At 39.5% G+C, this 21,568-nt stretch overlaps 1 protein-coding gene across 1 annotated transcript in view; it reads left to right on the top strand.

The window, feature by feature from the left end:
- The first annotated feature begins 8,415 nt into the window (after positions 1-8,415).
- Positions 8,416-21,568, top strand: part of LYPLAL1 (lysophospholipase like 1) — a 38,176-nt gene continuing 25,023 nt past the window's right edge. Inside the window, exons 1-2 of the mRNA XM_059677737.1 lie at positions 8,416-8,544; positions 15,152-15,251. Of these exons, the coding sequence (XP_059533720.1) occupies positions 8,451-8,544; positions 15,152-15,251 (194 nt within the window). The 5' untranslated portion in view covers positions 8,416-8,450. The remainder of the gene's footprint in view (positions 8,545-15,151; positions 15,252-21,568) is intronic.

Raw genomic sequence — 21,568 nt, 5'->3', positions numbered from 1 at the left:
GAACATACTTATCAAGCAGGGCATATAAACATATCTATTTTGCAGGAAATAAAAACACTTAGATTAAATGGGTCAATTAATTCATCAAGTAATTCATTCAGTAACTTCCTGCTTCACTTTTCCTCTATTACATAGCTATTAATAATCGTAGGAGAGCCAACGCCGATACACTGATAATCATTTCCATAAGGCACTAGTTCCTGTTATACAAGTTTTATGATGCAAAATCACACAATTATAATGTCCTTTAAAAGAAAAGAAAAAAAAAAAGAAACCCTTCCCCCACCCAAAAGAAAAGGTATAAATTTAAGCTAATATAAACTTGTCAGAGTTCTCCCTCGCAATTTCACACCAGGGCGTGGTGCGACACAGCTGGGGAGCTGAGCTAATAAGTGTTGAAAAATGAAAAATGCTGCTTTATGGCATCACATAAACTGGCAAAACGAAAACTTTTACCTCCACCCCATTTTTTGACAAACAAATGCCAAAATGTAGATGCCGTAAGAACGAAACTTTATGGTATGAGACCCGTGGGGCGAACAGAATTGCCGTGGGGGATTTTCTTTTTATTGAGGACTGTGCAATCAGGAGTGGCATAACATTTATAACATCTAATCACTTTTTGTTCCTTTCTGAACCTCAAAGGGGTCATTTCTAGGAAAGCTGTGGGAAACCCTGCGTAATGATCTATTTATCCAGTAGTGAAACAGGATTATCCCTTTAACAAGGAGACTGAGCTTGCCCTAACAAGATAAATACGTAATATGAATGCACAAATTGAGGATTTTGAGGAACACTACGTCTCACAAATATTTATTGAATAACGATAATCGCGTTCAAAGAATGATGCAAAGTGTTCTCGTGTAACTTATATTAAATAATAGAATCGGGATCCAGCTGTTTTCTTGGGCTGGTTGGCTTCCTAGCTGATGGCCATTCATTCCCTCTGTCACCCAGCTATTCACTAGGCATTCATTTCACACACTCAATCAGCAAACATATATTGAGAGTTTACCATATCCTAGTCACAGCGGCCTACTAAGTCATGCAAACTACACCATTACAGCAAACGTCATAGGTTAATCTTGAGAAGAAATCCCTTTATCAGGGCCTAGATATTAACTGGATGGAGCCAGAACAAGTTTAGCAAGAAAAGAGAGGCAAGTGCATTTGCAAGCTCAAAATCTACCTAAATATCATTTGGTAGAATAAATGACTTCAATAGACTCAACCATTATATAATCAAATACTCAGAGTGTCAGATATTTATTAGAATAGTAAACAAATACAAACATATAAGTGCTAATTGAGAGAGTGAAAAGCATACCTAACATTTGGAAGAAGTGCCATTTGGGTAGTCCAAAATCCTGTGCCAATTACTCAGTAATAGGATGAAAAGGGGGAATTCTGATGAAAGCATTTAAAATGTGCAATTACTGTGAAAAGTAACCTTTTTCAAACTCCCCAAAGTATTTGAAGTGTATTTCATTGGACACAATTAAGGGCTATAATTACATGAGCTGGGTTGTGTTACTATTTTTATCTTCCATAATTTACTTAATAAAATGCATCACTGAAGGACTTTCCTCTTAAAGAAATGCAAATCCTACAAATGGCAAATGATTACCAGTAACAGATCTATTTCCCTATCAATAATATTACTCTAATGTTACTACTCAATTTCCCTCACAAGAAGCACTTGGTCAACTGTAATAGGTTCTAACTATGAAGCAGACAGCCTGTGGCTATATTTATCCTCTGAGCTACAGAAAGCAAATGTACATTAAGACTTGTCAATTATCTTGGTTCTAGTGCTCAGGTTATAGATGGCAATCCACCAGTGCTGTTAACATTTTAACTTACTTGGTTACGCTGAATGAAAAGTTCCCCTTACCAATCCTCAGGTAGCAGTTACTAGGTTGATACCCAGTTGAACTTCTTGACTCACAACAAAAGGCCATAATACCCACATCATCTCTAGGAAGCCAATGCTAATTCCTGACTTCACTCTGTATGAGAGGGTTATCATGATTGCGTTTACAACTCGGACATTTGAGAAATAGAAATACTGGACCATAGTACGTGAACTTGAGACATCTGGATATGTGAGAAGTCACCGATTTTGTATCATTTGCCGTGAGATATTTTTTTCATCCATGTGAATTGAAATGCTGGCCATCACACAATACGGTTTCACTGGGCTAGGCACACAAACCCCAAAGACTTAAGAGAACTTAGGGGAACCAACTGCCAATAGCCAAGCCAGACAGGAACACTCTTAGAGATGCAATCAAGCATTCTTTCAAACAGTGTGGGAGGTGAGCAAGAAGCTTCTGCAGAACATCTTGGAATGTAGTAATGGGGAATATGGTGACATCTTGAAGAAAGGATTTAGCCAACCACAGGCCCCAAAAGACAATAATTATAAACAATGACAACCTCTGGGAACAACAGTCACAGCCACAAATTCAAGTTCTCTCTTCAAAGGGCTTCATTTTAAGCTTCAGATCCCCAAATAATTGCCATGATTAGCATAACCTTTGAGTATAAAAGCAAGCTTTTTTTCTAACATATGATATAGACCATTATTTAAAAAAATATACATATAGGGTGGCCCGAAAAAATATATATACACACTTTGAATAATTATTAAGTCAGGTTTATTAAAATACATTTCACTTTTAAAATGTAATAGAAATCAGTTCTTAAAGCAGGCATACATTTCTTTGGAGACACCCTGAATATTGGTTCTTCACAGTATTGTGGGCCGTTTGTACAAGCACACATGAATCTTTTTTTTTTTAATCTTTTAAATGAAATCCCTAGAGGAGGTTCTTGCATTGACCCTATTGGAAAAGCCTGAGAGATTTGGGGAACATGGTTAAGAAATGAGCGCTGTTGTGTACAAAGAGTATGGTTGGACTTTTCATATCACACTCTATATTTTTCTTCTCTCTCTTTTTTTTTGTCAGAAATGAGAAAGTCCCCTTAATGATGTTATAAGGGAAACAGGGTGCTTTACACAAAGTACAACTTGTAGCGGGAAAATGCATTCACCTTGTGTTTATGGCCAAGGCCAAGGGTCAAAATGAAAATCATGGCCGGTGTGAACTGAAATAATCAAGAGGTTGCATGTGCAGTGCATTTTTTATGTTTTCTGGAAGTTTGTTTTAAGACAAAGAACATGTTTATTAACAGTTCGGTCTTTTCAGGGGACTAAATAAGGGCTTAAAGACAATGATGAGATTTGTGTCTCTGTGTGCGTATCAAGGGAAACACCGAATTTGCCTTCTCGACATCCGTTCTAGTATGTCTTTGCTGAACAAGCAACAAGTTGGTGGTAGCTGTTACCCCGAGTGGCTTCCAGATGTTAGCCATGTGACTGAGCAGAACTAGTCCCTGACGAGAGTGGCAAGAGAGAGCAATTGTTAGTATATTCAGCGATTTTAATAACCATGAAATACTCTTTCTCGTCTATCAACTCCACCTGCACAATGTAAAAAAAAAAAAACCTACATAAGTAGCAATTTTTTTAATGGGAAAGGGGAAGATTTAAATCTATATAACATATGTGAATCTACTCTTTTTAAAAAAAATAAAAATATAAATAACTAAGTTAATGTATGCTGGTTACTATTTATTTTCTAATGTTTTAATTTTTTAGATTTTTAAATTTTATGTCTATGCTGGATAGAAAGGAATAAACATTCTTATAGTCTATGTTAAGATATTAAAAGCCCTTTTAATGTTTTACATAGTTTAGGTAAAAACTGTCATTAAATTGTTTTCAGCCTGAGTTGAACATTAGTGCATTTTTTGTGAAGTAAAATAAATAATTCATACTTTTGCAAGTAAAGGTATGTACTTTTTCTGGCTTTCTTGAAATTATATTTCAAGTGCCAACATACTTCATGGGTGGCATTCCTCACTGAGAAGCAAGACAGGAATCGATATTTTTACTACAGTCAACCACTTGTCTTCGTAAACAAGATATTGTTAATGTTTTTCCACTTAGACTTTAATGTTAGCAAGAAGAATACGTAAATTGTTAGAAGAGAGAAATACATTACACAGTTTTTTTAAAGATCATCATTGGTACAAACTGAAGCAAGAAGTTGAAATAGTCAATTGTGGTTCCAAACGCTGAGGTTTCATGTGTTTTAAAAAATGTAAATTATTCAGTAGATGGTTTGTTCATCTCTTGTACTTTTCCTATTGACACAGGTGTAGTTAGTGATATTTCTGAACATCTTTTGTCTATTATGCATCCTATAATGACCATGTAAATATAAACTAGTGGGAAACATGGGAGAAAAATTACGTGAAAATTATCTTCACACACACACACACACACACACACACACACACATCTGCAGTCTGCTTTCTAGTAAGAGAATACTTACTAAGGATTAAGCACAGTGGCAACATTAAAGAAAAACTCTTTATTTTTTGTTGATTGTTTTAGGCCCATTGTATGAGAGTGGGGAATGGGAAAGACAGAAAAGTAAATGATCAAATGTACAAATGTTGTAGAGCAGGTATAAAGGGCATTTGAGCCCAGATCAGGAAAATCTTTAAGATCCCAAGAACAGAGGCAATGGCTATGTTAAAGTTTATAATCTCACATAGCCATTCCTTTCTAAAGCGTTTAGTTCTGTTTTATACGAATTCAGGACCTTTAAGTTTTTTCCTAGTGGGTTTTCACAAATGGACAAGGGGAATGTATAAAGAAACTTACATTGTCAATTTATAAAATTTTTAAAAATCTAATGCTGGGCATTTTACCCGATGTATACCTATTGTTTATGTACTGTCCATGTGTTTCTCTGTCCCTTTGAATAATGCAACAGATAAAAACCAATGGCCTGGCTGGCGTGGCTCAGTGGTTGAGCATTGACCTATGAACCACAAAGTCACAGATTGATCCCCAGTCAGGGCACATGCCAGGGTTGCAGGCTGGATCCCCAGTAGGGGGCATGCAGGAGGCAGACACCTGTTGATTCTTTCTCCTCCTTGATGTTTCTATTTCTCTCTCCCTCTCCCTTCCTCTCTGAAATCAATAAAAATATATTTTTTAAAAGAACAACCAATGGAGAGGATACAATTGGATGCTCAAAAAATGAGTAAAACAACTAATGGATAACTGTGCAATGGCTGCATGACTAACGTGATTTCATTTAACTGCAATCATTTGAAAATACCAAACATTTGCTATCTAAGTGGCTAATATTTCAATCACTTTTTTAAGCCAACGAGTGTGCCCTAAAGGATTTCTAAACACAGAGTGTAACAGCAAACTAAACTCTGACCCTGACATTTATGTTTAGATCCCAACAGATATTGAAACTTTTGCAAAAAGGGAGACTTTTCTGTTTTGTTTTTATTTTGTTTACTTGATTCTCTGAGTTTAGACATTCAAGTTAGCAAAAAGAAGTGCATCCATAATGGGCACACAGACTGGCTGAAAGCAAATGAGCAACAACAAAATAATTAAAAGATACACAAAGAATAAAAGAATGTACCAATAAAAACCTTCCAGGGATAATTTCCCCCCCAAGTTCAACAGGGCAAAAGATCCACCATAAAAGAAGCAAACAACCATCCTGAAACTTAATTACATTTCAAAGTACTGCAGTCACATGAAAGGAACAAAACATTTTTGTTCGATAGTTTGCCTACCAGATGGCATTTCTAAATATAGTCATCTAAAACCTTCTGTTTGTTCTATAAATAAAGATGAAAGGAATAGCAACAATAGCTAAGCATTTAAATCACTGGAAATAAAAGAGCACTTTGATTAGTTTGGAAGAATCTGGTTTGATGCTAATAATGATCCTGAATCTGGGAAGGCTCAAGTTCAAGGTGAAACTCAGAATCTCAACCTTCAGGTACTGCTCAAACAGGTGGTCTCTGTGATGGAGGAGTAAACCAGGAACTAACACCAAGAGAATTGGGGACATCTGAAGAAACACAGGAACTCCTAATCGACAGAGATTCTAAAGGGCCACAGTCCAAATTCCAGAAGCTTTGTTTTGTTTTTGTGTTTAAATAACATAGTTGGGACATGTCTTGTCTTATTTTTGTGAGCTAATGTGTAAATGTGGGTACCAGTGAAGGACCTGAAGTCTGGAGTCAGATAGGCCCTACGTGTGGAGTCCAGACTCTACAAAGGACTGGTAGGAGGACCCTGAGTCAAGATCTTTACCTCTCTGAGCCTCACTGGCAAAAACAGATAGTAATAGTTCAGAGTTTTATGGGATTTTATTTAAAATGCTTCTTGGCACCTTGAATATGCAATGAATGTCAGTTGCTTATTATTATTACCAGCAATCATAATAAACACAGCTGTGAGGGAATTGTTTCTGATTTTTTGTTGTCTCAAAGGCATGGAGTCATGCACAGCAAGGTTTGTGAGTAGAACTTAGAGCCTTACCTGGCCTGTCTCCACGTGGCCTGAGTACAGCCCTATCCTCTTCTCACCTGGCTGTTGGAGGTTAACGAGATCCAAGTGGGGAAGGCGGGTCTAGCGAGAGAAGAATTGTTGTGAGAATTCATCATCAGCGCTCAACCCAACCCATCCTGTCCTCCTTAATGACTTCGCTCTCAAGATCTGTAGGTTTTAGTGAAAGGACTCAAAAAGCTCCTTTTTGAGCTGGGTATCAAATGGCCTGAGGATTCCCATCCACAGCATTGGTATTATAGTGGGATAGCATAGAGCAGCCATGGGCAAACTACGGCCCGCGGGTCAAAAAGTTTGCCCACCCCTGGCATAGAGCTTATCTTGGCAACCCACCCAGGATGATAAGCAGTTCAGCCACTTGGGAGTAGGGTGATTACCTTTAACCAAAAAGGTAAGTTGTAATTGCTTAAATATGATGTAGACGACAATGAATGGAAGTCAGGTGTTTAATAGCACTTAAAGTTCCACTGGGTTGTTTAGAATTTTACACAAGGTTAAGAGCCACCTGCTAGGGCTACAGCACTCAGTATTAAAAGATGTCTGTGGTTACATATTTACATAGAAAGTAATTCTATTTGGAGGGAAGGAGTGCTTTTATAAAATATGATAATATATACATAACATTAAATTATCCATTTGGCCCAACCATTGTGGCTCAGTGGGTTGAGCCTCAACCTATGAACCAGGTGGTTATGGTTTGACTCCCAGTCAGGGCACATGCCCAGGTTGCAGGCGCGATCGCCAGAAGGGTACATGCAGGAGGCAGTCGATCAATGATTCTCTCTCATCATTGATGTTTCTATCTCTCACTCCCTCTCTTCCTCTCTGAAATCAAATATGTATTTTTAAAAATTATCCATTTGGACCATTTTTAAGGATATAGTTCAGTGGCTACAGCCATTAAAGAGTAGCTCCCCATTCTTCCCTCCCCTCAGGCCTTGGTAACCACTACCTTACTTTCAGGCTTTTATAAAAACTGTCTACGCTAGATACCTCACGTAACTGGAATCACACAATATTTGTCCTTTCGCGACTGGCTTACTTCACTTAGCGTAATGTTTTCAAGGTTCACCTACGTTGTAGCACGGATCAGAACTGCATTCCTTTTTAAGGCTGAATAATATTCCATGGTATGTCTATACCACATTTTGTTTTCCATTAACCCATGGACGGACATTTGGGTGGGTTATTGTGAATAATGTTGCCATCAACACTGGTGTACACGTATCTGTTTGCGGCCCTGCTTTCATGTTCTTTGTGTGTGTTTTTCCTTTTGTTTTTACGTCTCGAAGCGAAATAAGATCGTGTGGTAATTCTGTTTAACTTTCCGAGGAGCTGCCAAACTATTTCCATAGCTGCTGCACCCTTCTGCAATCCCATCAACAATGCGCAGGACTCCAAGTTTTCCACACCATGGACATGGCCTACATTTATTTTCCATTTCTTTCAATAACCCACGGCTGTGAAATGGCCCCTCTTTAAATTAGATTTGCGTTGTAAACTATTTTTTTAAAACTATACAAAGAGTTATTATTACATGGCCATTGTATCCCGAGTATAAATAACTAGCTAGCTTCATCTTGTTCAAGCTCCAAAGTAGAAGGTAAGATAGGCGGATACCTGTTCCATTTTAAAACCTATGAACACCGATATATTCCCAAACAAAACAAAACACACACAAAAAATCCTGAGTTTAGGATTTCAGCTTAAAATCCTACAGCCAAATATATATATATACATATTCCTTGCCCTCACCGAAGCTGTCTCCTTTATAAAACCATTCTTAGCCAAAAAGCGAACTCACAGCATCCACAGAGCTGCTGGCTGCAGACTTGGCCCAGAGGCGGGACAGCGCCAGGCCTGCCGCGCATGCGCGTTTGCAGGCGCGCCTCGCCCCCAGCCCCGGCGCGTGCGTACGTGCGCGCGCGCGGGCACGTCGGTCCGACGCCGGAGGGGCGGGGCCTGCGGGACTCGGGGCGGGGCTGCAGCCATGGCGGCCGTGTCCGGGTCAGTTCGCCTGCAGCGCTGCGTGGTGTCGCCGGCGGGGAGGCACAGCGCCTCCCTCATTTTCCTGCACGGCTCAGGTGGATCCCAGTTTTACGTCCTGGTTTCCTGCCCCTTGGGAGCACCCTCCCCGCGGTCCCCCCACCCTGCCCCCCAGTGTTGCCGCCGCCGGAGCCAGCGCCGGGCCCGCTCCCCCATAGGGCCCGGCGGACTCGGAGAGGGCGGCTGCCCTTCGGTAGCTCCGCTTCCGTGGACACACGGGCAGCGTGGTCACCGGGCTCCAGGAGCCCCGCTTTGCCATCCTTTCTTCCCTGTTGGGGGTCACCGGCCCCGCGTCCTGGCTTCCGGCCTAGGGGTCCAGCCCTCCGTCCGCAACACGTGTCCGTGAGGGAGTGCGGGTTCCAGCAGCAGTGGGTTCCCTGCCATGGCTCCCTCCGGCCTCCCACAGGGGTGTAGGCCATTGAGACTCACAGTTAATGTAAATAATTTTTATTCATCTCTTTCCTGCTCCCCCCCCACTTCCTTTCCCAACCCCTTCACCTCCCCTCACCCCTTGCTGTCACCAAGCACCCCAAGGTATAGCACAAAGCCAAGTCCGCCTGCCTTTGCCATCCTGTCCTTCATTCTGTAGGTTTCTGAAACTCCTGGGTAATTCACACTCATGTCTGTCCTCCCCTCTGGATGTGGAGCTTTTCGGGGAGTAAGGACCCTTGTTTTTAGTCTTTGCGTCCCTAGTGCTTGGCCCAGGATAAGCTCTTGGGAGATGGTGTTTAGTTTTGGGGTTTTGGGTTTTTGGGGGTGTTTTTTAGGGGGGAGGAGGGTTGTTTAAGAAATGAGATGCAGCCATGCAGCCAGTGTTCGCAGGGGGCCGCCTGCCTCAAGTTAAAAAGCAATTCAATTCGTTCGAGTCAGCTGTGAAGGTGGGAGGGGGGAGGTGTCACTAGATGGTGCCTGGTTTACTGCCCAGGGAGTTGCAAGGGGAAAGCTGCGGGTTGGCCCTTTTTTAAAGGCTTTTGGAGGGTGAAGGGCTCCTGCGATTTGGCTGGGAACGTGGCCTTGGAGCTGAGACTTAGGTCGCCTTCAGGGGGATGGTGGCTGGATGGCGGAGGCCTGGGAACAGGCCCCGGTGCGAAGGCTTGTCATTTTGGAAATGAGCCTCAGGTGGTTGAAGAGCTGGCCCCGGGTCACGTGGATGCTATCACCTTTAAGTAGTGGAGGAGCTGGGGCTCGAACAGAGAGCTGTCTGGGGCCAGGGTCAGTGTTCTGGAGAGGTAAGGTGAAAAAACAAAATGCACACACACACACACAGAAATTGAACTAGGACAGTGGTCTGCAAACTCACTAGTCAACAGAGCCAAATATCAACACTACAACGATTGAAATTTCTTTTGAGAGCCACATTTTTTAATATACGCTATTGGAGCTGGAATTACCGCGGCTGAACATTTTTTAAAACTTAAACTATATAGGTAGGTACACTGTTATTAACTTAACTAGGGTACTCCTAAGGCTTAGGAAGAGCCACACTCAAGGGGCCAAAGAGCCACATGTGGCTCACGAGCCGCAGTTTGCCGACCACGGATAGGATGTTTCCTTTTGGAAACAGAAAAGGGCCCACGACATTCAAAGGGAAAGACTTGACTGATGGGGCATAATTAGGAGGTGAGGTGTCTACTACTAATTTTGCTCAGGGCTCCAAGGGTATTCATGGATGAGCACCCAGAAACCCCCCAGCACCATACTCCTTTTTGTAAGTTGATTATTTTACAGTGTTTTTAGGTCACGCTCCTAGGCTTTGGTTCTGTTTTTCCTTGGGCCAGTTTGCTTAAATGAACTATTCTTAGCTTTTTTTTTTTTCAGTTTCAAGATGGATGACATTTTAAAAACTTGTAGCTTTATAGCTCTGAAAACTTGTAACTATACAGCTCTGAGTTGTCCATTGTGTGTGTTTGTGTGTGCGTGTATATGTATATGTGTGTGTGTGTTTTTCCCTTTGTACTTAAAGAATTTATCCAACGAGTTCTGCCCATTTTACAACTAAAATGCAATTTCTGTACATTTCGAGCTCCATTTAGCGAATAAAACTCCTTATTAGGAGTATGATTTTACATTGAACTTGGGTATTTGCGGTTATGGGATAGGAGATGTTTGGCTTCTGGTTAATCCAAATATGGGTAAACCAGTTTTAATAGCTTTACCATGCTCTTGGAATAAGGTGCTGGCTTAAAAGGGGGACTTGGCGACTGGGTGCATGGGTGTTGTTCTGTAGCATTCTGCTTTGCTTCTCAACGTTGATGAAAAGAATTTAGAGGCACATTTCCGGTGTTTTGTTTTGTTTTAAGAGTTGGAGGTTCTCTTCTAGAATACTTATGGCAGCCATAGAAGGAATGGGAGGGAGTGGAAGTTATATAAAGCCAAATCAACTTAAGCCTTTCCTGCTACTAAAATACCAAAGAAGTACTTTTTCTCAGGACGATGAAAACAAATGATAGTTAACTAGCTTTGTTCAGCTTCCCAGATGACATTAATACACTGTTATATATTTCCTTAGGACCCTGTAGTTCAGTGGTGTTCATGATATTCGTAATGACCTAATTTAATGTCTGTGTACTCCACACTAAGTTACAAGGTTCATGCAGGCCCAAACTGTGCATGTCTTGCTTTCTCCACAAATGGTCATGTTACGTCACTGAAACCCCGGATTCTTGCGGTCTCCCGGGAGAGAGAGCACCAGAAACGAATGCAGAGCCTGGTACATTGTCTGAGAATTGAACCCAGGCCTTCCCGGTCACAGGTGAGAGTCCGACCACTCTCACGCTGGGTTCTTGTTATTGCTCAGAATAGAAATCAGAAGCGCTCACCAGAAACCAATGTCGAGAAAGGAGGTTTACTTGTGCACAAGGAAACCAGCACAACCAAGGGAAAGAACACGGCTGCTCCCCCAACAAAGGCAGGGAGAAGTTTAAAGGGGCTTAGGTGGGGAAAGTGACGGCTAGGGATGTAGAGGCCAGGTTTGTCTGGTTCTTGCGCAGTGTGACTGCATGCTTCTTTATGTGTCACGTGTCTCGGTACCATGTTATATCTCCACCCAGGGGTATTTTTCTTTAGCAGTTCAATGAGGGGAGGTCAGGAAAGGATAGCCTTTCTTGCTAATGTTCGTGTGTGAACAAGGGGAAAAAAAACTTAATTTCCGTCCCCACCCCACCCCCTGCCAAAAAAAACCCACACAAAATAAATGTTACAGGCAGCAGTGTACTTCAGCCTGGTGATGATTGGTTGTAAGGAGAAGGGAAGGTCTTGGCTTCCTGCCAGCTGGGCCCAGGGAGTACTGCCTATCTCAGTGAGCCTTGGCCAGCCGATTGGGTTGGCTCTTCAAGTTGCCAGTGTTGCTAAGTAATGGACATTTTTCAGTCTCCTCTTATTTGAACTGTCAGCAGCATTCGGCTTTCTTGAAACGCTGTCCTGGTTCTTTCTGCCTCTGTTCGCTTCTTCTGGTTTATTTTGCAGCCTCGTCCTCCTCTGGCTATTAATGTTGAGATGCCTCAATATCTGGTCCTAGGTCCTCTTCTCAGCCTACATTTTTCTCCCTGGGCTAACCTCCATGCAAGCCCACAGATTCTATTTTTACCTAAATACAGGAAGCACGGATGTGCACCTCCATTTTAGGTCACAGTTGAGCTCCAGACATGTTTCCCCAATAGCCTAGTAATCACTCGTTCATTAATCCACTCATTCAAGAAATAGCGGTTACATGGCCACTCTGTGCAAGGACTGTTCTCAGCGCTGGGCTCACAGCAATGATCAAGGCAAACAAATCCTTGCTCCCCTGGAGTTTACAGGAGGAAATATATAGTAGGAGATAGTACGTTCTATTTAAAAAAAAAAAAAAAAAAAAAAAAAGCAGGAATAAGGAGTAGCTGCTCCATGCATTTCCTGTCTCTGCACTATTTGTTCACCAGGTGTCCTGGCCAAAAGCCTCACCGTCAGCCTTGAAACCTTTCACCATTGACATCCCCCCCCCCCCGCCTTATCTTGCCAATTTCTGTTCATTTTACCTCCTAATATCTCTAGTTCCTAATTCTGTATACTCCACTGCTGTTCCCCTCGTCTAAGTATCTGTCACCTGAACAGTAGTCTCGGAACTGGTCTCCCCCATCTCCTTTTGTCCTTCATTTCCGTCTTCACAGTTTCCAGGGTGATCCTTAGAGGCAAGCCACCTTCCTGCCCAAAAATATGTCTGGCTTCTCTATGCTCTCAGGATTTGTCAGGTGCCTTCAGCTTCTCTAGCCGCATTTATTTTCTTCTAATTGCAGCTTTATTATATGGTGTAAGGATACAAGTTAGAACCGGCCAAAAGAAGAGCCATATTGGCAAAGCCTGGGAGGGTTCTAAACCTGAATCTTTTGTCATCCTCAGTAATGAATTAACTCCCAGCGCTGAGGTATGACAATACTCAAAAGAATATTGTCACAAAGGGAGCTTCACCTGAGCTTTTTATCCAGAGTTTTTATTTGGGTTTTATTGCATAGACATGATTGATTTGGCGTTGAACTCAAATCTCCAGCCTCCTCTATTCCCTGGAGGTCAGACTGATATCATATGGTTCAAAGCCCCAACCTTCTAATCACATGGTTGGTCTTTCTGGCTGGCCAGCTCCCACCCTGAGTCATCTTAGTGAAGCTATCCTGTGGTTTGCGGCCCTTCCATGAATAACAAAGACACTCTAATCGCTCAGGAAATTCTAAGGGTTTAGAGGTTACCTCTCTCTTAGGAACTGGGGACAAAGGCCAGCCAAACTCTTCATTACAGTTATTTTTATTTTTTTTTATTTTTTTTAAATATATTTTATTGATTTTTTACAGAGAGGAAGGGAGAGAGATAGAGAGTTAGAAACATCGATGAGAGAGAAACATCGATCAGCTGCCTCCTGCACATCCCTCACTGGGGAAGTGCCCGCAATCCAGGTACATGCCCTTGACCGGAATCGAACCCGGGACCTTTCAGTCCGCAAGCCGGCGCTCTATCCACTGAGCCAAACCGGTTTCGGCTACAGTTATTTTTAAATGGGTGTCTCTAACCTCATCTCGCATTCACTGCTCTTCCTTTCATTTCCTGCTCTTCAGTGCTTAGATGGCATACTGCTCCTTCCTACGGAGGGTCCTCGCGCATTGGCCTTATGCTGTATCTGAGATGCTCTTGCCACCATCCTGTAGATTTGAGTTCACACCATTCCACAACCTCCCGTGGGACGCCCGGTTTGTGTCCGTCCTGTTGTAAGCATTAAGTGAGCAAATGACTCGGTGGATAAAACGCAGAATGAACCTTGCAGAGCTTGTATTCCAGGGAAGTTACTCCTGAACTCCTTAACTGGGTCATTTCTTAAGACTGTAAACCCTGGCAGCACCACAGGTCTCGTTTTTGCTGTGGTTACATGTCTTTCACATACATGTATATGATTATTGGACTAATGTCTGTTTCCAACACTGAACTTATACTCCAGGAGGATAGGGGTTCTTTCTCCCCTCACCTTCCCATCACTGCCTCTAGCAGTGAACACAGTGCCTGACACATTAATAGGTATTCAGTAGGTGTTTTTTGAATTGTTGTCTTACTGAATTGATTAAAAAAATTAAAGTTGTTACCGTTTAAGTTTCCTCTTCAGGGTAGTATAGGGTGTCCCAAAATTCACGCAAGAAGTAATTTTGATAGAAAACCAGGTTTATAATTAAAAATTGAAAATTTTTTGTTGATTCATAAAGTATACAGTATAGGGTTATGTATGGAAAAGCACAACGGGTAAATGGCCTCCACGGCTTTGCTGGCACATACGCAAAGCCGTGGTCTTCATTGGTCTTCACTGTCCCTGCTCCTGGGCCATCATTGGTACTTGGTAATGCTTATCAAATTGCAGGGATTGAAATCAAAGGGCAACAGATATTAGAATCTGATTCAATAAACCAAGTAAAATTAGGCTTTTATTTTGTTGTTGTTGTTGTTGTTAGTGCTCACACAAAATTCAAATCTTGCGTGAATTTTGGAACACCCTATATAAGATGGGCTATATTCATTTTTTTAATGGATATACACATACATTTATTCTTGCATGAATTTTGGTGATTTTTTAGCCTTGGAACATATAATCATTATTTTAGGTCATGTAAACATGTTCTCAAAATTAAATTCTGATTTCTTGAGTTTAAAAATACAAACATGCTGAATACCCCTTTTGAAGGATTTTATTATTTTAACCAAGAAAATAGTTTTAGGTTGTTTCAACTATAAAAGTTTATAAGCACTTTAGGGATTAACTATTTTTAAGAGTAAAGATAAGAAATGGCTATTTAAAGTCAGAAAAAAATAGAATTTTTATTTAGAAAAATTTATTTACTTCATTTATTTGTTCCTATTATAACCTTTAAACAAATGAGGAAACTTACAACTCAAGCTTAAATAAAGTCTTTAAAGTGATCAGTGGTGAAATTAGGAGTAATCAAAATTATTCCTACTCATTGATGCCTGATCAGTTCATATTGATAAATCAGTTTCTGCAGTTACTTTTATGTATGGAGATTTTTTTTTATTCCTTGTTCCATCCTCTGTATGACATGAAAGTTTTAGACAGTTTTTAAATACACCGTATTGTCAAAATGTTTTATCTTAATCTAGATTTTTTTGGTTATTCATCAGGTGATTCTGGACAAGGATTGAGAAAGTGGATCAAGCAGGTTTTAAATCAAGATTTAACATTCCAACACATAAAAATTATTTATCCAACAGCTCCTGCCAGGTAAGTAGTAATTGATCTCAATGCTCAGGATAGCTCTTTGGCATACAATATACATATGTAGATGTACTGGCTACACATTCTTTAAGCTTAATTCTGTATTTTAAATTCGGATACCTTTTTTAAAAGACTTTATTTATTTGGTAATTACACTATCGGGCCAAGTTTTGAGAGGTGAGTAATTTATTCCCTCTTTGTAAAGCATTCTCTGGAGCTCTTATCTTAAACTTTGTCGCCAGCATGGCCTACAGGACTCCACTTCTGGCCCTGCAGATTGCTCCCCTGCAGCTGAGATATCACCAGACCTGCAGCTGCTGTGTGCAGGAGCCCAGCCACCCCTTCCCATTGGTGCACTTCCTACCAGTCTCCTTGCAGTCTCCACTTTCCGTCCTTGGTTATCAGTTTCTCTCCAGCGAATCTTCAGCTGAATTTTCATGGTGGTTCTTCTGTATTTTAATTGTATTTCCAGTTTGATCCTGGGAGAGTGTCAGAGTAGCTTCCACTTACTCTACCGCCATTTTGGAATATCCTAAGTTGTTTTATTAGGTACTGAAGAATGGGTATTAAAATCTCCAATTATGATTATAGATTAGTCTCTTCCTTCCCTTAGTTCTTTCTCTAGGTATGTTTTTAAGTGATATTATTAGGTGTGTGCCTGTGTGGGATTATTGTCTTCCTCATTAATAGCTACTTTTATATTATAAAATGGGAATTTTTATCCCCACTAATACCTGGACATGACATGTACTTTGTTTAATAATAATATAGTGTATAGCTGCCTTCCTATGTTACACTGTTTTTCCATCCTTTTGCTTTCCTTTGAGGAGTGTTACATAGTATGTATTTCTTTGTCTTTTTACCTTTAACCTATCTCTATCATTATATTTAATGTGGGTTTCTTATAGACAATATTTATTTGGGCTTTATTTTTTTCTTTAACCAATCTAAATAGTCTCTGTCTTCTAAGTATTTGTTTAGACCATTTGCATTTAATGTAACTATTAATATGTTTGCATTTAAGTCTGTTTTTTTTTCTGCTTTTCTCTTTCCATTTTCTTTTTTTATTATTTGAATTTTTTTAATACTCCATGTTCATTTATGTATTCTTAATTTTTTCCTTATTGCCTAAGGGGTATAAGATATTTATCAAAGCTTTTACCTATTTAGAGTTGTTATTTTAATCACTTTACATGAAATATAGAAACCTTATAGCCATACAGGATCCTTTATCCTCCCCTCTTTATGTTATACTTGTCATATGTATATCATCTGCAAACTGAAAACTCTATCAAACAAGGTTATGATATTTGCTTTCAACAGTGACACATACTTGAAAGAATTTAAAGAGAACAGTAGCATATTATATTTACCCTGCTGTGGTCTATTAAAGCATATCAGTATGTTCTGATTAAATTGTAAAGTGCCATTTCCCTATAAGGTATTCCTTTCCTCAGTCTTACTTAATAGTTTTAATCAGCTCAGTTGGGAGCATATTAAGTAAAATTCAGCAATTAGCTTATTGTGTTGATTTAAATGGAAAATATTGCTTCATTTTTTCATTATGTTAATTTGGACTCTATTTAACTGAAGTGCTCAATAAATATTTTTATTTCTGTGACATACTTTAATTGTATTTGTAATTAGAATTTTTCTTGGTTTGAGTTTATTATTAGAATTTCCATTTAAAAAATAACAATTTTTTAACAAGCCATTAATAATTTATATGATGATATGTAGTTTCTCTTGGTGTTTTAAAAAAATTTTTAAGTTACAAGTTTTGCATAGTGCTTCTACTTTTTGATTCACTTTTTTTTTCACATGAATTGCATGTTTATATTTTTCATTAAACATGTTTTCCAAAACAGTGTTAGGCACTTTTGATTTAGGTCCAAAACAGCTATTTTGAAGAAATAGTTTTACTTGTTTGGTTAGTAAACAGCATATTTAAATACTTATTAGTATGTAAAAACTTGTTTTCTTAGAAACATGTTCTTTTTTGAAAAAGCAACAAAAGAAAAATTGACCTTTTCCTAGAAATTAGAATATGGATTTTAGAAGAATTAAAGGGAAAAGAAATTCAGAGCAAAATAAAAGTTTTAGATATTTTATTATTTTTAGTTGACACAAATTATCCAAGTGACATGAATGATTATTGACATCCATTATTCAACAAAGACTTGTTCTTGGCACTGGGGATATCCCTGTCGGAAAGAAAGTCCCCACTCTTAGGGAACTCATACAGAAATAGAAAAAAAGAGAGAGAAATTAAGTATATTAATTTCAAATAGTGATACATTCTGTACAGTTAAGTAGGATAATGGGATAGGGAGATTATATGTCTGCATTATAGGGTGGAAGGGAGATACACTGTAAATTGTAGAGTCAAAGAAGGTTCCCTGCGGAAGTGACAGTTGGGTTGAGCCCGCCAGGCAGGGATGTGGCAAAGAGCATTCCAGCTGAGGGAAGATCAGGAACGGGCTGTCCTGTTTGAAGGAAAGCAGGAGGGGAATGTGGACGCTGGGCAAGCACCGTGAAATGAGGATAGAGAGGAAAACTGAGTCAGATGACATTATCTTAAAGGTTATGAATGAACTTTTGATGTTATGACTTTTAGGGAACGCAGATCAAAACAGAACTTGGTATCAGGCTGAATGTCAACTCTCTTTTTGTTGCTGTTAACTTTGGGCATTTTATTCCAGCTTAATATTTTGCCAGTGTGTAATAGTTTGATTGATTGATTGATTGATTTAGGAGCCACACAGATGTTCTGTGCCTAACATATTTATTTATTGTGGTAATGTCTGAGCTCTTTTATACCAGCTAATAAAGTGATTTATTTGAGGAAGGTAAATGAGTATAACATATGTACCAGTTTGTTAGCTGTTTTAAAAAAACAATCTTACTTTTATGCTTTATGTAACAGTTATTCTAACATCTTAAGAGAATTATTCTTGATTACGTTTTCACAACAGAAAAGTTCTAAAGTATTCCTTGCCTCAGTAAATTTTACCATTATCTTCTTTGAACAGAATTTTAATTTTCTTAGATAATAGAACCAAAAGCAACCATATTAGTAAAACTTACATTGGCATTTCACCTCCATGGAGCATCAATCCCTAATTAAGTAAGGCACTGTCAGAGACAAAAAGTTAAATGAGTGTCATTTTTTCTATTAATGGCCGAGTTCCCAGAATGATTCATATCATAGCCTATGATATCATCCTTACTTAAGTGCTTAGGCAGACAAATAAACACTTAGAGAAAGAGCAGAATAAAATGAAAAGGGAAGTAGAAATAATTCAAGCGAATAACCGTCGAATTCACCTTTAAAGTGAGTGATATGTTCAGTTTTCATTCAGAAGATCACTGTAGTTTTCAAGACAAATTGAATCCAGTCTGGAATTTCATTTTGTCTGGCAGTGACGTTAATACGAGGTGGAAAGTACCTGCCTTCATCTTCAGAGGACTTGAAGAAAGTTAATCCTGAGAAAGGGATTCTGGGATGTGAGAGCCTTGAATGTTTTCGATCTTCTCTCCCCTTCTGATTCCACTTTATTTACCTCTCTTGAACAGAGGCTTCTGAGGTCAGGAGGGTTGCAGGAGTGTGAGAGAATTTAGGCTCCATTGGAGCCCAGTATGAGCCAGTGCAGGGTTTGATCTCTGCACCACTGAGAGCCTGGGACCAAGGCAGGAGGACCTTTAGATGAGGATCAGAATGGGCCAGTCCTGGGAGAAACTAGTCTGCAAAAATCTCCCCTCTCAGACCTATGTCATAAAATGCAAATTCCCAGGCAATCATGCAAGATTCATTAAAATCCCACAAGGATTTTTTTAAGAAGAATTATTTTAAATTATTTTAAAATTGACTAAATATTGGATAATTTTTTTAGGTGGGTAAAAAAGAATGGATGCCTGAGAATAGGCAGGACAAGTCAGGTGCTGATGGTAGGAGAGGGGATCCACATTACCCCCTCAGAGCATACTGGGAAACCACTGAAACGTAGTCAGTAGGACTCTAACGCAGTGTAGGTAGGTAGAGCAGTAGAACAGCAACAACAATAATAGAGCCTTCTCAATTCGTGTTTTCACCTGAATCTCAGGACACACAAAAAATGATTTGAGTAACTATTTTCTTGGTTTTCCCAAGGATAGTATGGAACTAGCACCATTCTAGATGCATTAGAGAGAAGCCATTTATTATACATAGTGTATGTATTAAGCATCAGAGCTTAATTCTCTCATAGAACCTGGGTGAGAGAGACTAGCTAACTCAGAACTGTAGAATTAAATAAATAGCAAAGATGGAATTTTGCCTTTGTGAGGGAAGGTGTTAGTTTTTTTCTTTAATAGTTGTACCTATAGGCCCAATTGACTATCCATATAAAAGATTAACTTGAACCCTTAGTCATTTTATGCACACATATATTCCAGAAAAATTCAAGACTTAAATGTAAAAATGAAAACAATCGGAAGAAAATCTTGTGTTCCATATGTTCACCCCCACCTTCCCTTTTGAGATTCTACAGTCTGTTCCATGCTTCTGTGTCTCTGGATCTGTTTTATTCATCACTTTATTTTATTCACTAGATTCCACATATAAGTGAGATCATATGATACTTGTCTTTCTCTGACTGGCTTATGTCACTTAGCATGATACTCTCCAGGTCCCTCCATGCTGTCTCAGAGGGTAAGAGATCCTTTTTTACTACTGCATAGTATTCCATGGTGTAAATGTACCACAGCTTTTTTATCCACTCGTTTACTGATGGGCACTTGGGCTGTTTCCAGATCTCAGCTATTGTAAATTATGCTGCTAGGAACATAGAGGAGCATACATTCTTTCTGATTGGTGTTTTGGGTTTCTTAGGATATATTCCTAGAAGTGGGATCACTGGGTCAAATGGCAGTTCCAGAGTTAATTTTTTGAGGAAACTCCATACTGCTTTCCATAGTGGCTGCACCAGTCTGCATTCCCACCAACAGTGCACGAGGGTTCCCTTTTCTCCACATCCTTGCCAGCACTTGTCATTTGTTGATTTGTTGATGATAGTCATTCTGATGAGTATGAGGTGATATCTCATTATCGTTTTAATTTTCATCTCTCTGATGATTAGTGACTTTGAGCATTTTTTTCATGTCTATTGGCCATTTTTATGGCCACTTTGGAGAAATGTCTATTTAGGTCCTTTGCCCATTTTTTAATTGGATTGTTCATCTTCCTTTTTTTTAAGTTGTATGAGTTCCTTATATATTTTGGATATTAAACCTTTATCAGATGCGTCATTCTTCCATACGTTGGGCTTCCTTTTCATTTTGTTGATGGTTTCTTTTGCTGTGCAAAAGCCTTTTATTTTGATGTAGCCCCATTTGTTTATTTTCTCCTTAGTTTCCTTTGCCCTAGGACAGTGGTCAGCAAACTCATTAGTCAACAGAGCCCAATATCAACAGTACAACGATTGAAATTTCTTTTGAGAGCCAAATTTTTTAAACTTAAACTATATAGGTAGGTACATTGTTATTAACTTAATTAGGGTACTCCTAAGGCTTAGGAAGAGCCACTCTCAAGAGGCCAAAGAGCCGCATGTGGCTCGCGAGCCGCAGTTTGCCAACCACGGCCCTAGGAGATGTATCCATAAACATTGCTACAAGAGATATCTGAGTTTTTGCTGCCTATGGTTTCTTCTAGGATTTTTATGGTTTCACGACTTATATTTGTCTTTTATCCATTTTGAGTTTTTTCTTGTATATGGTGTAAGTTGGTGGTCTACTTTCATTTTTCTGCATGTATCTGTCCAATTTTCCCAGCGACATGTATTGAAGAGGCTGTCTTAACTCCATTGTATGTTTTTCTTCCTTTGTCAAATATTAATTGAGCGTAATGGCTTGGGGCCGCTTTATGGGGTCTCTGTTTTGTTCCATTGATTTATTACCTGTTCGTGTGCCAATACAATGCTATTTTGATTACAGTAGCTTTGTATCCACTCGTCTACTGATGGGCACTTGGGCTGTTTCCAGATCTCAGCTATTGTAAATTATGCTGGTAGGAACACAGAGGTGCATACATCCTTTCTGATTGGTGTTTTGGGTTTCTTGATATCTGGTACTATGTCCAACTTTGTTCTTCTTTCTCAAGATTGCTGCAGCCATTTGGGTCTTTATAGGTTCCATATAAATTTTTGGAGTATTTGTCCTAGATTGTGAAATATGCTGCTATCTATACTAATAAAAGAGAAAAATGGTAATTGGCGTACGACGATACCCTTTTCATTGGCTAATCAGGGATATATGCAAATTAACTGCCAACTAAGATTGGCAGTTAA

Source organism: Myotis daubentonii, chromosome 20 (assembly GCF_963259705.1).
Source record: "Myotis daubentonii chromosome 20, mMyoDau2.1, whole genome shotgun sequence".
NCBI lineage: Eukaryota > Metazoa > Chordata > Mammalia > Chiroptera > Vespertilionidae > Myotis > Myotis daubentonii.
Note: the sequence above shows the minus strand (reverse complement) of the source record. Positions and strands in the feature narration are given on the sequence as shown.